The sequence below is a fragment of the Orbicella faveolata genome, unplaced genomic scaffold (assembly GCF_042242905.1).
Source record: "Orbicella faveolata isolate gen_17 unplaced genomic scaffold, um_ofav_v1 contig_35, whole genome shotgun sequence".
Lineage (NCBI taxonomy): Eukaryota > Metazoa > Cnidaria > Anthozoa > Scleractinia > Merulinidae > Orbicella > Orbicella faveolata.
The window spans coordinates 1384759-1399000 of NW_028301564.1; the positions used below are offsets into that span (position 1 = coordinate 1384759).

Below are 14242 nucleotides of genomic sequence, written 5' to 3' on the forward strand. Positions count from 1 at the left end.
TAAGAATGTTTTCGAGAAGTTCGGAGCAAAAGGGCTTGTTGGCGTATTGTCTCTACCTCCATCTTCAGCAACTAGCAAGGCCCCGCGAGTGACAAAAACAACCCGTATTCTAGCCAAGATCGTTGAGCACTTCAAAGCAGTGGAGGAAACCACAAGTTAAAACGCATTTCCATAAGTATTGCAACACTTATTAGGTATACTTTTCGCCGTAGTGGGGAAAAATAAGCTTCTACATCTCGACTAATTTTCAACTAGCACGTGCGAAAGAAGCGAAATGTGAGCATGCGCAGTACCGTAACTTGAAGAATTTCTATTTTGATGACGTCACGAAAATACAGGGGTCTTTGGGTGATCTAAAACGCATATTAAGCGCGTTCCAGACGGTGAATTTTTTGGAAAATTGGCACAAGGATAGGATTTTTCTTTTTCTCGCTGTTAAGCAAAAATCATCAAATTTTATACATACATTAATGTAATATGCGTCAAAAACGAAAATTGCGAATTCCTCCGAAAATTATGTACAGATTTTCTTGTAGCTTTGTCAGTTGAAACTCCTTGTGTGTTAACTGTGTTTCCCCCAAAACAAAGAAAATTCACCGTGTAGAAACCTAGAAACACCGTCTAGAAGTCAGATAGGTTAAAAAAACAAGCCAAGCATTTCTATCAGTAGTTGCCATAGCAACAACATTTAGGTTCTGAAAGTGTCTTCCATACGTAGCCTAAGGCTGTAGGTTTTTTATTATTGACCTTCTACCGAGTGCTATGTTGTAAACATTTGCCAAGGGAGAAATTACTTATGCACATTTAATACCCACAACGTTGTGAAATACTATATAGAGCCACCTTAAGAGAACGTAGTTGTAGGGTTTTATCAGATTAGAGACATTGTTGTGTTCGCTCGGTAAATTCATCCTCAAACAGGGAACGATGCTTGACGTTCATGTTCACAAAATGTTTATTCAAAACAAAGAAGTGAAGACGAGCAAAATAAAATCACTTGAACGATTACACAATCAAAACTGTTTATTGCATTTTGTTTCAAAGCTTAGGTGAAAATAGCTCTAAAACACTGTTACGAGGCTTACAATAATAATAATAATAATAAAGATTCACCCCAACTATTTACATTCAGCTTGTTCGGAGACAAGACTATTCGGCTCAATCTCAGAATGAGATCTGTCACTCTTTCTCTCATGGACAGAGCAGCACCTTGATTATACCCTAACTATTTACATGTAGCTTATTCGGAGACAAGACTATTTCCCAATCTCAGAATGAGATTTGTCATTCTTTCTCGCATGGGCAGAGCTGCACCTTGATTATACCAAGGGAGGATTTCATGCGACAGAAGGTCTCTCACAGGGAACTAAAAGAAAAAAAAACAATCAAGTGTTAATTTTTTTGGTCACGTCTGGAGTATGACTGTTAAACTTGTGGATCTAAAGTGATTAGCATAGTAATTGTATGGAGCCCAACAAAAAAGAATGGTTACCAAAAAATTTATTTCCAAAATGCCATCTTGGTTACCAAATATGCCCTCGAGTAAGGAGAAAATGCACTGTCTTTGCAAATTAGCAGCACCTAGCAAGTTTATCCTTAAGTGATATATGATGTAAAAGTCAGTCAACAGTTTCAAAGTTATGGGTACCATAAGAGCAAGACTTGTTTACTTTGAGATTAATTTCATTTAAGGAAAGAGTTTTTATTTTAATTTCACTTCATTTTCATAATCAACCGTTTCTAGAAAAAAACAAAAAAAAAACAAAACAAAACTGAAATCAAATCAAAAATAAACAACAACAAAAAAATAAATAAATAAATTTATAAAAGAAAAAGGCGAGAAGACATCAAAACTCTTTATCGCAGCTCTTGCCCACCACGGACTTACCTCGCGATTTAAAAATGCCTCAAAGAACAACATAACAAATACTCCACAGTCGTATCCATTTTCCTGCTGTGGCACCTGTGGGACCAACGATTTTCATGGATGTTACAATTAGTGAAAATTAAACAACCTAAAACCATCATCATTCCGTCCCTTCCACCTCACCTTGCGACTAAAAATTTCTTTACAGTTCAATAAAGTAGTCAACATTTTAAAAAGGTGGGTCTACAATAACATTTAAATCTGTTCATGACCATTTCCTCTAATCAATGCACAACATAGAACCCGAGAAAATACTTGGGTCGCAATGGGGGCAGTGATCAATGAATTAACAGTCACTTTTTACCTTAGGATAAAAAAGGGGCATCGACTCTGGCGTGAAGTTAGGAGAAGAACCCACTCCCTCTGCTCCCTTCCCTCTAGCCAACCACTCGCATCTTATGAAACTGCAAGGAAATCAGAATCATAGGTTCAGCATTAAAAAGGCGGCTGTAATTGGTTTTAGTAATACCACAGCAATGGAAAATGTTACATCGTGTACATGAACTGTCACTGCAGTTCAATAAGATTACCTTCGGATCAGGTCTGCTTCCCAGTCTATTGATGAAGGACAGCCATGAAACCCATCCTCTGAACCATAGACGATCGAGTCAATGATTACAATTGGAGCTCTATGAGTAACAAAGAGAACTTATCACAGCGCCTTGCAACTGCAGCCTTTGCATGGAGCAAACAGTTTTTCAGACACTCAATTAGTTTAACAGCTATGCCAAGGGGCCCCTTCAAATGAAACATATTTATTACGGAAGATATATCCTTACAGGGAGTTAATTTTGGTGTCTGCTTTCAGAGGGTGTCCTCAACCAGCACTTTAGGTATAGATAGACTATTTTACATGCCACTCACCTTTGCAAATATTTTCCCATTTGTCCTTTTCCAATCAAAGAGGGGAGGTTATATATTAATGCCAAGAACCAATGCCCGCTGAAAGGAAAAGAGAGAATTGTCTATTTAAAGGCAGAGGCGAAGGGGAGATAGTGACAGAAACTGTAATATTATCATTTTAAACACCAATTCAAACGTGGTGATTCATTGCCCAGATCTAACGCCATTTGCACATTCTTGGCAACCTTGGAAGTACAGGTAAGAGAGTCAATGCCTGCCCAAGGTCAGTTGAAAATTGTTACACTCACACTCACACCCTTACATATCAACATGGCTTTCTGAGATTAAAGTAACAAACCAACGGATTAAGGAAAGAACAGTAAATATTGAGCATCTTCCATTACAAGTAATTGCAAACATTTACAGTAAGTACCTTCTGCAGACAGGTATGAAGATAAACATCTTTTGGAAAAGGTCCACATTTCTAACAAAGCTTGAGGCACTTACATGCCGGTCCTCGGGACTGTAAAGAGGGTAAAAATTGATATACTAACAATCACCTTTTCCTCTCATTATTGAAGTCCCAATTTCCAGATTATAACCATCTTTGAACATATAGTTTCTGTCCCCACCAGAAAGGTTACCAGCTCCAAGACACATACCATAGATAAATAAAAGTACAAAAAATTTTGGCAGAGCCCAACTACATGATGAGCTTGTTCCATCAAAATAATACAGTCTTAGAAGTTAAAAATCTTAAGCAACTTTAAAGGACTTAAATTCATAAGAAACTTGAAGATATGGTACACATTTACCATGGTAAAACAGAGATTCCTCTTATCTGTACTCTTTGAGATAGCTTGGAGAAAAAAAAGGAACTGAATATGTGGCACTTGTCGAACAATTCTTTGTCAAGTTCAGAGGCAGCATACCTAAAGAGAAAAGATTTCTTGAATTAATACATAAAAGTAGTTTGATATCTTCAAGTACTTATCAGTAAGCCAGTCGCTGTCTTTCTTAGCCATGAATAAAGGTTGATTCTAGAAATGATACCCTAAAGCTCTGAAGTTTATAAAAATGTAAGTTTAGAAATCAAGATGATGTATCTACAAGAGTCCTCTTCTCGACCATGTTGCTCGATCTATGCCCAGTTTTTCCAAAACATCTTTAGATATCAGTGATTTTATGAAAGCAAAAATATTCTTGCACTTAAAATCTCCTGGAAATTGTCATTGGTTAAGTGATCGATGATAACAAGACAAGGTATCATTGAAAATCTCCCATCACCAGACTGCTTTAGGCAAGTTGGCTATGAGCCTCAAGCAACTCTTACATCAAAAACAAGTCCACCACAGAATCATTCACTTCCTTTCCATCCTCCAAAGTCTCAAGGTCCATTGCCAAAATCTCTATCTTGCCCAGTGCGGGTGGTGGTGGAAACACAGCTATAACCCTAATGATAGGGAGTATTATAACAAAGTTAATTTAGGACATCCATTTTCTGGAGTATCATAAGAATAACACCACAGTAATAATTATTTTCCTCACCACTGTATAACAGTCAATGTAAACAATGTAAAGAACCATTCAAACCTTGGAGCAAATACAATTAAACAGAAAAATATGCGCAAACACACGAGAAAGTTTGAATACTTGTTTTGGTCTCTATTGAATTAGTCATGAAAATGGTGTGCAGGGGTGTAGTGTGAGACTTTTAAGGTGTACCCAAAAGAAGTAAATTTCGAGTGCTGAGGGTGCTCCAAACTAGGGGAGGAGAGGGGGGGAATATTTATAAAATACAGTAAATAAATGCGATGGAAAATGCACTATTAAGTTGTTTATTTTACCCATCTCCAATTTTACCAGTAAGGTACAGTGTTTATGGACAAAATGGGTACAACAGAGCATGACACCATCAAGTGGGTTACAAGCAAAGGGCCAGACATCTACCCTTCAGATGAGCAAACTCTGTTGTTAAATGCTGTCAATACCAATGTCCTTGTGCCGTTTATACTGCACAAAAATTATCTGTCAGCTTAAAATGATTATAAAACTGCATTCAGGAAATAAAAAAATATATATTTTTTCCAGATTTCAGCTGTTCGAACAGGCATATGTCTGTATATGGACCTGCGCTCCTGGTGTGGGTTCTGCAAGCAAATCACTTGATGCAGTAAATCCCTCTAACTAAAGCAAACACATAACAAGTTCTTTGGACACTCTATCAAAACTTTCTCTGGCATAATCAATAGGAGATTTTGCAGGAGTGAAAAGTTTAAATCTCAAAAGACTGATCTAATTACATTGTATTGTTATTGTCTGGGAAATAAAGCTGCTAGAAATCCAGATTATGACAATGAATACAGGACAAAGGAAACAAAAAACAAACCTGTCCTGATCAACACCAACGTTTAGCAATTCTTCATCACAAATTGTAACTATATTATTACTGGTTGAAATCAGCTCTTGAGGAACACCCATATCTTCCTCTGAAGACGTACACAATGTTTGCGTACCTATGTCATCTGAAACATCAAGTGAATGTTACTTTACTTTTGTGCATACCTTGCTGCTTTATGTGAACTCAAAATGTAAAACATAACAGCATCTAGATTCAGAGGGAATACAGTGGCACGTGACAGAAAATTCTAAAGCCCCATTGTTAACATAGCATGGGACTTGCAAAATATTGATAATACGAAATGAAATCAATATTGAAGGTGCTGCTGCAATCATTCTGTTCAACTAATTTATTATTTTAGGAGTTATAATCTCTACCAACCCAACATTATTTCAAAGGTAAAGTTGCAGGCACACTTAATACTTCAACAACACCAGTTACCTTTTTCAAGACATGGACCTTTCTCAACTGAGATCACATTGTCAGGGACAGTTGCCATGTCGGCATATTCACAGAGCCACTCTTCTCTGTTGTATTTAAATTTTGGCTGGAAATCATCCTGCACACGGCATGTCTTCTTTTCATCAGAGGTGTACTCGAAAAAGTCCTGCCCGAACATCAGTGTCATGAGATGGTCCATGACCTTGATCCAGTGGATGTCCTCGAGACCCCAGCAAACATCCTTTGATTTCCAGCCACAACCAGCAAAATGGAAGGTGAATTTGTCCTTCTGGTTTTGAGTATTTGCTGAAATTTGAATTTAAAATTTAGTTAATGTTAATTCTATTTGCCGACATGAGTTGTGTGTAAAGAGATTATAAAACATTTACCTGTTTAGGTACAGGCATGTATACACATGGCAGAAGAAAAATTCATCAAAGGAAAGTCCATCACAGTTCTATACATCAACACTAACCAGTAATTTTGTTTCAATCTAATGAGTTACATGTACCTTCAATTGATTTTAATGCTTCTCGGAGACAGAGACGCATGAACAACATTCTCTCTGTATAAAAATGCACTAGCATTTGTTCAACTGCAATGTCACAGATCATAACAGGAAACTTGTTAATATATAAACTAAACGGAAAAAGAGAATATAAGCAAAGGAAAACAAAAGTAATACACTTTATAATTATTGATTCTCATGTGCTTCATTGAGATGTATTGGCATAGGCATAGCACATTACATGGACACACTTGTAAAATTAACAGATACATGTATGAGAGGCAGATACCATGCCAAATATGAAGAGACATTTCACTAGGGATAAAATAACCCAAGGAGTATAGAAATAAAATGGAGAAGGAAAATAATAAAACAGGTATTTGGCCAAAAAGAAAAAAAGAATAAAGGGGAATGGATTTAACATGTAATGCATTCAAGACAAAAACAGTAACTAGGTTGGCAGTGTTTAAATGAACAGTTTTCTGACTGGGAATATACTGTATAATGGAAGGTCAACTCACTTGAGGATGCTTCTCCATGGCGATCATGACTTGAGGCTTTGAGCCAAAGCTGGCGTTCGTCCTTATGGGATGCCTCAAAGCCTTGCTGACTAAATTCTGTCATGGACAGAAAGCGTCTCATGAGCATTGGAGCATGATCAATTAACAGATGTCCATAATCACCTGTTCCAAGGCTGCTACCAAATAGTTCTCGTAACAAAAAACCCCATTCTTTGGACTACATAACAAAAAAGAACCAGATTAAATAAGTGTACATGAAATGTCAACACTTAATTTCACTTAATATATGTACCAACTACCTCAAAAGATTTGGGGGAGGGGGGGGGGGGGGCTTATTACAAACGATAGGGCATATAGAAATGTGCAACATCTACATGTTGTCCTGGTGGTATAAATAGCATAGATTTTCTTGTGGAAGAAGAGTTGCAATGATTTCATGTGACTCTTGCATTTCAGTGTTTTGCAAAATGTTTTTTACCATTGTAGACAAGAGAGCGATTGCTAAATTCCCAGCAGTAATATCAACTTTGAGTTGGTGTATTTGAAACAAAAAATCCTTCACTGAAATTAAGTGCAGCTTATAGCTTAGGGTTCACAGAGATGTTGAAATGTGGTAACAACAACAGTACCACTATTTAGTTCTCACAACATTGTGACATAATCCCAGGGTGATCTAAAACTGAACATAATCATACTGAAATAAATATCACTTAATTCAGAAAAAATAGATTATAGTATACATGTTTCACTATGTACTCCTGATTGCTAATTTGCAATCAAGAACACTGGAAATGGCTAGACTGTTCATTATCTGAACAAGTATGTAACTGGCGAAAATGGAAGACTAGGGCAATACAAAAAACATACCTTGACATCAAACAGGTCAATCTCTCCTTGCTCTGTCTCTTTAAACACTTTTTCTCTTGTTATCAAGGCAATTTCCCTCCATTCTCTGCAGACCTGTAATTAAATTTTAATAGCATATGTTACAATACACCATTGAGCAAATGAAGTTAGCTCTGTATCAAACAAAAGGCTTTTCAACAGGATGAAATGCAACACCTCTACTATATAGTCTTACTGTTTGGTTGTAAGTTACATGTATATTTGCAAGCTAGTCAGAGCATATGCTATAATGTTTTAAATATCAACTAAACAAACACGGTGACACTTTTAGTCTCCTTGCAGCAACTACAATTGATTTTCTAATAGTAGATTTACCCTCTTCACCAGTTCCAGTTGTTTGTTAGCAACATAAGTTGCAAGTGCATCCTCTTCTTTGGGTAGAGACTTTTTGCGCGACTTAATAACAGATGACGAACTGATCAAATGTAGATTTGACTTGACATTTTATTACTATTTAGTTTTGTACTACACAACTTGTGTGCAGTACTCATCAGATAAAAATTGCCAAATGGGAATTTACATCATTACACTGATTTGAAATACACAAGCGACCATTGGAAATGTGATACCTACAATAAGCGAATGCTTTTACAAAACAAAGGAAAGCTGACGATACTAGGAGCTGAAATTCGGGTGATTAAGCGTCTCTGACTGCCGGTATTCATAGTTGACCGGAGGTATTACTATATAGTTGTTTGTTTTCCTCAGTTTTCATACTTTTGGATTTTTTAATTTCATCTTCCAGTCTTTCTTTCATCGCTTGATTAAACAATTCCTCGATGCAATTTATCGAGGCTTTATGATAAGCAATAGTATCCGAGAAATATTTGCATGGCCCAAACTGCCAAGGACGAAATCCTTGATGGTGTCGCACATCTGTCACTCCCAGCCTTTCCACTAATGTACCTATGTACACGTCTTCAAGCTTCAAAGGTTTCTTGGCATCAAACATTTGCACCATTTTCAGGACAAGGTCTGACGATAGCACGTAGCCTACGCCGCCACAAAAGGCAGGATATCTGGTTTTATTGTACTCTTCCACGGACACTGCATTCTTTCCTTCCCGCTCAGGTACCACACTCCGCCTCACGAATCCGAGATACAGCTTAGTTTTAGGTGTGTCGGAGTTTCCTAGATAGTCCATCAGTCTGTAAGGATTGACAAAGACATCGTCGTCTGTTTTCATTACAAACTGAAAGTCGCAATATTTTGCCGCCCATTCCAGACCCATTTGTGTCTTCAGTGTTAGATTTTGATAAGTGTCTCTCTGTGCTCCTCTTGCTAAGTCATTGTACATCAAGTTCTCAGCTTTTAAATATTCGTCCTGTGTACTGTCTTTCCCTTGACCGACAAGAAACATTGTTTTCCATCTTATGTTCATTGATGGATCGCTTGCCCATGTTTTCCGAATAACTTTCCTTCTATCAATATTGTCTGGAGCAGTTGCAACCAAAATCAGAAGGAATAATGTTTGGGTGCATCGTGTACGGGATATTAAATAGGTTCGGTGTGGAAGAGTGACTTCTTTAGCTGTTGAGAATGGAACTTTTGCAGCCGGGCTAAATGACTCTTTGTTGATGGTGAGCGCAACTTCCTTTACAGCCGCCAGGCTAAACGACTGGTTGTTTATGGCGAGGGTAACGTTCTGTGGAGCATCTTGCGGTGTACCAGGTGAAATGCCGCGATGATACAAGTCGCTTTTCTGCAAAAAGGAAATGATGACTGACACGGTGACAACGACGGAAATCAGCAACGCAATGAAAAGCCTTGAGTTTCGTACATGTGTCACCCGCGACAGCATTCTGACTTGCTATAACGTTTTGTAATAGATTACAAAGTTATATCTCAGCTTGAATTTCGCTGTTTTAAGGATCGTTTTGTCGCGAGTGCCTGGTTTTGAAGGTTTGCCACTGCGCGAAAGGCCAAATATTCGGGCCCGAATTCGCTCCAATACGGTCGGCGCACGGGATCAATTTTAGTTTCATGGTAATCGACCTCGATATCCATATCGACCTACATTACTCCGATTGCAAATATGGCGACAATCGCACCAAAGCGAGGCTTTTCGGTAGTAACCGTTGCTAAGGCGGCTCAACTCTGTGTTTTCTTTGCAAAGGCGAGTCGATTTATAAACGTTTTAGAAATCTTTGCAGCTTCTACACGGAAAGAAAATCCCATTCTGGAAGAGATATTCGAAGAAATATTAGCAAGTTACATCTGAGAGGAGTTGTAAAGGTCAGTGCTATTATAAAAGCAGCGGTTGCATTTGTATTGTTATGCATATTTGAGTTCGCGGCGACAACACAATGGCGATGTTTATTGAAATGCCTCATTGACTTTTACTGTATGTTTTTTGTTTCCTAAATAAGCATGGAGAGACCAGTGGAGAACTTACATGTAAACGAACTTAAAGAGCTTCTTCGCAGCAGAAATGTGAGCCTCAAAGGATTAAAAGTGAAGGCACAGCTAGTCGCAAAGTAAGCATTATTGAGACTGTTGATAATCAATAAATTTTCAACTAATTTATTTTACGTTCGTTTCATTGTTTCTGTCCGTCTGATTACTAGTTTAAGTTAAGCGTCCTTTATTCACTTCCTTTTGTAGAGTAAAAGAAGTCTTTAAAAATTCCCCTGCCGTGGCAACAGGCGATCGGGAAAACGATCATGGCGATCAAGCGAAAGCTGTTTCACCTTTTCAAATCAGCAAGAGTGATTCGGATCTTGTTAGAGAGAACGAAGAAAAATTTCGGTTCTGTCCCCAAGAGAACGATATGGACAAAATGCTGAACGACCTTCCCCCCTTCACTTTCAATTCTATTGTCAAGTATATTAGAAACTCTGGTAAAAATATTCAGCATTCCCCTGACTACATGGTCATGAAACCGTTTGAGCGTGGTGTCAATTTTTTTATTGAAGGGTATCTCCATAATGTTTTAGTCAAGCACCACAGAGAAAGCAAAACCTTTTACTTCAGGGCCCGTTGCTATCGAAGCCTTCGGAAAAGTGAATCCCCACATAAAATCAAGTTAGCAATTGCTACTGAACAACCTTTTGATGTCCTGGCATCATCGTGCACCTGTGTGGCTGGATCTCTTGGGTTTTGTAATCATGCGGTAGGCCTAATGTATCTTGTTTCGCACTATTACTTGACTAAAACTAAATCAGTCCCAGATGATTTGGTGTGCACCTCCCTTCCCCAGCAGTGGCACAAGCCTAGAGGAAAGAGCATCTCATGAGAACCATTGATGAATATGGTCTTTAAAAAACCCAAACTAGGCACAACAGCGTCAGGAAGCACTTCTGTACAGTCCTCACCTGGTATTGCCTGTTCATTGTATCCTGCAGTTAAGGCAGCCCCAAGTGAGATAGAGATTGAAAGTTTCAAAGCCCATTTGCAAAACATCAACAAGAACTTTGGGCTTAGTTTGTACATGAATACTGGGGGTAAAAGTGTACCCACTAGAGCTGGGCCTGCACCCTTGGGAGGATATCTTAGCTATCAAATGGCACCCACTGAAGGAAATTTCAAAGTTACATGCAATGTTGATTTGTCTAAGCAATGTTACAGCAACACTGTACCAATCACAAATTATCGTTCATTCCCAGTATCTTTATATCTTCCCCTGTTTATTGTCACACAATGCACTTCAGAACATCAGCAATTTTATGATTCTCTAAGAATCAGTGAACAGGATGCTAATTCACTCGAATCTGAAACACAGTCACAGCAAAATAACAGTCGATGGTGGAGTGAAAGGAGACCCAGATTGACAGCTTCGACATTTGGAGACATTTTAAGTCGAAAATCTGTCAGTAATGCTTTTCTCAAGGGCCTTGTTGGGGATGGAACTACCTCTAGCAACTCGAGAAATTTACCTGAACCCTTGAGACACGGGATTGAGTATGAAAGTAAAGCCCTGGAGCAATATGAGAACTATCTAAAGCACAGTGGGCATCCTGTAAGAACATTTCCATCGGGATTTGTGGTAAACCCTGCTTTTCCATTCCTTGGTTGCTCACCAGATGCAAAAGTTATTGATGTGACAGAGGACAACCCATATGGGATCCTTGAAATTAAATGTCCTTACAAACATAGAAATGTCACACCCGAGACAGCATGTGCTGGTGATGGTCAATTTCATTTGGAAATGAAAGATGATTTCCCGGTTTTAAAGGAAAACCACAAATACTACTGTCAGGTCCAAGGGCAGATGGGGATAACAGGGGCAAAGTGGTGTGACTTTGTCACCTACACCTTTCAGGGAATGGTCATCGAACGTATCTATTTTGATGCTGAGTTTTTTGCTGCCATGTTGTTAAAATTAGAACAGTTCTTTTTTAAGTACTTTGCTAAATTCTTCAAGGCACTGCCAGCTGAAGCGTGTTCTGCAAGCACAGCTGGCACAGTTAATGTTGTGGCAACATCATCAAGTAGCATCAGTGCAAATTAAGTAGAAATTATCATGTTACACTTTTTACATGAAACCTAGTAATTGCACTGTAATAAGCCACCAATTATTTATTGTGTGGTTCCAGAAAACATGATACCTCCCCATAGAAGGCTTTTTGGGTAAAACCCCTTGCTCTGAAATTCTCTGGAATTGTCACTTTCACTTGAAAAATAAAATATTTTTGCTTTTGAGCCTTTTCCTCCCTCTCCCTACCCCTGCCAACTGACTTCCCTAAAATCAATTGAGTGGGTATTTATATTTTCTGAAATCACACATTAACATAATTTACAATGTTTTTTTCCAGTTTTCTTTTTGTCGTTACTCAAAATAGTTTTGTTAATTAACAATTATTTACTGAAGTGGAGGTGAACACCCGTACGAAACGAGCAGATCTGCAGCAGATCTGCAACAGATCTGTTTTGACAAAAACAGATCAACTGCAGACTAATTTATCGTCTGCAGAGTCTGTTTTCAGTCTGCTGCAGACGTTGAGCTTGAAAACTCTTCCCGATTTTAAGACTGCAGACGAAAACAGACGAACAACAGATCTGCAGAATATCTGCAGCGTCTGCAGATGATCTGCAACACGTTGAAGTCCAAAAACCGGATCGATAGACCATTCATTGTATCGTCACTTCGGTATAAACCTTAGTTGGATCAGTCATGACTGGTTCGTTTTGAGATGAATAAAATAGTTCAATTCTACGAATAAAAAGATAGTCGAACATTGAAAATGCGTAAATAAGAGGCAGAAATGGTCAGCCACTTACGTACAACGTGCTAGTAAATCAAATGTTATACGTCAGTTGAACACTTAAATTAAATGATAAATACACTCTCGACCTTAATTTATTCTTATTATATAGGGATTAGACACATATGCCTAACACATTCTTTCAATAAAATTTAAGAGCACTGCAGGGCACATTGGTGTTAAATTCCCAGTTCCAAATGCTCAGGGAAAAGCATTTCATCGATCGACATATCAGTGTTGATAGAACAACGATACGAAAGTTGAAGTCAACACGTGAATAAATCATGAAAAGTGGAATACGATGGTTAAATTTCTGTACTATGATTATTTTTCTTATACCTGCAACAGCTTCAAAACATAAGGAGACATTCTTAAAATCTTGATGTCTTCTACGCCCCGGAAATGGCAGAGGTGAAATACATCACGTTTCAAACCATCATTATCTTACAAAAATGAATCAGTAACGCAGACCCTGATTTGCATAACCGGGTGACCTAAGTGGCATGTTTGTTAGTGACAAGAAATGTGATGCCTCAATTTGGGGGTATAAACATGTAAGTATATCGCAGCCATGAAGAAAATGAAATAAATGTACAAATTATCTTTACCTTTATTTGCTGTTCTCGACAAAGAGAGAAAACCACAAGTGAAATCTCATCGGCCGCTGCGAATATGACAGATTCTCCTGGCTGATACCCGACACCTGTCACACTTGAACCGTCCAATAAGAGTAGGAGATGTTGCTGACACTGATATTCCTTTCAGTTGAAGTGTCACATTCAAAGTTTGCGCGCAAACAAGACAGTCTGTAAGAAATTGCTTTTTGACATAAAAAGATGGCTTTTGCTATAGTTCTTTGGACGGAAGAAGATTTATATAGCGTCGCAAGTGCTTCGCAGGTACATTATGCCGGAGAAATCTTCGAGGGCTTAGACGCCATGGCTGACTGGGAGGAGGGAAAGAAAGGAAGGAGGACTAGTAAAAATACTCCCACCCAGGGAAAATTATTAAGACTGGAGGTTGGTGGTTTTTCAACTGTTTTAAGACCTCTTTTAATGTAACATTCCAGTTTAACTAAACTCTGATGATCGTTCAAAAAACAGGTTAATTATCAGAGGTGAACGGCAAATCGAGAAACAATTTTATTCACAGCATTCTTCCCGAAATCATATTAACTAAGTCTGGAGTAACGGTGACGCGATTTACAGATTTTTACTGTTTGAGCAGATTTACGTGCACATTGCACATACGTAGCTGTAGTTAATAGTAACATTTAAAGACCAGTTCAGGACGCTTGGAACATTTGAATGGGTAGTTTTTGAAATGAACAGGCAATCCAGCCATGCAATTTCTTAAGTAGAATAAATTAATTTTGGAGCGCAAAATAGAGGTAAATGTGACTTTATGAAGCCTGTGAGCTTTTATCTGTTGCTTCCTATAAATATTTATGTACAAAATATAAAATTTCTGGAAACAAACTGGAGTAGGACT

General features: G+C 38.1%; 2 protein-coding genes and 1 pseudogene across 4 annotated transcripts; 1 reads left to right on the forward strand and 2 right to left on the reverse strand.

The window, feature by feature from the left end:
* Positions 1-1005: 1005 nt before the first annotated feature.
* Positions 1006-7944, reverse strand: LOC110062155 (sentrin-specific protease 7-like). Of its 2 annotated transcripts, XM_089272531.1 has the most exons (14): positions 7863-7944; positions 7509-7601; positions 6642-6858; positions 6124-6207; positions 5613-5918; positions 5160-5295; positions 4104-4223; positions 3586-3702; positions 3204-3293; positions 2792-2869; positions 2458-2556; positions 2232-2331; positions 1889-1963; positions 1006-1366 (listed from the first exon to the last, which is right to left on the reverse strand). In XM_089272531.1, exons 3-14 carry the CDS (start codon positions 6766-6768, stop codon positions 1241-1243), a joined length of 1458 nt encoding a protein of 485 aa, XP_089128657.1. In that variant the 5' UTR covers positions 6769-6858; positions 7509-7601; positions 7863-7944; the 3' UTR covers positions 1006-1240. The 2 variants fall into 2 exon arrangements, with proteins under 2 accessions (XP_089128657.1, XP_089128656.1); XM_089272530.1 differs by lacking the exons at positions 6124-6207; positions 7863-7944 and having other exon boundaries at positions 7509-7836.
* Positions 7945-7973: 29 nt separating this feature from the next.
* LOC149102526 (beta-1,3-galactosyltransferase 5-like) lies at positions 7974-9512 on the reverse strand. The gene has a single exon (XM_089272532.1). The coding sequence runs from the start codon at positions 9346-9348 to the stop codon at positions 8209-8211; it is 1140 nt and encodes a 379-aa protein (XP_089128658.1). The 5' UTR covers positions 9349-9512; the 3' UTR covers positions 7974-8208.
* Positions 9513-9655: 143 nt separating this feature from the next.
* LOC149102527 (uncharacterized) lies at positions 9656-13736 on the forward strand (annotated as a pseudogene). Its single transcript, XR_016201764.1, has 3 exons — positions 9656-9782; positions 9917-10024; positions 10152-13736. The product of XR_016201764.1 is annotated as an uncharacterized LOC149102527 (transcript).
* Positions 13737-14242: the final 506 nt, after the last annotated feature.

What these genes read in the sequence shown, in the direction of transcription:
- LOC110062155 (XM_089272531.1), bottom strand. Translation starts at nt 6,768, where the DNA reads ATGCTCATGAGACGCTTTCTGTCCATGACAGAATTTAGTCAGCAAGGC. An exon ending in GTGGTGGACTTGTTTTTGAT is followed by an intron (nt 3,703 to 4,103) that starts GTAAGAGTTGCT and finishes TTTTCTCTTTAG; the next exon opens with GTATGCTGCCTCTGAACTTG. An exon ending in AGGCATTTTTAAATCGCGAG is followed by an intron (nt 1,367 to 1,888) that starts GTAAGTCCGTGG and finishes TTTTTCTTTTAG; the next exon opens with TTCCCTGTGAGAGACCTTCT.
- LOC149102526 (XM_089272532.1), bottom strand. Translation starts at nt 9,348, where the DNA reads ATGCTGTCGCGGGTGACACATGTACGAAACTCAAGGCTTTTCATTGCG.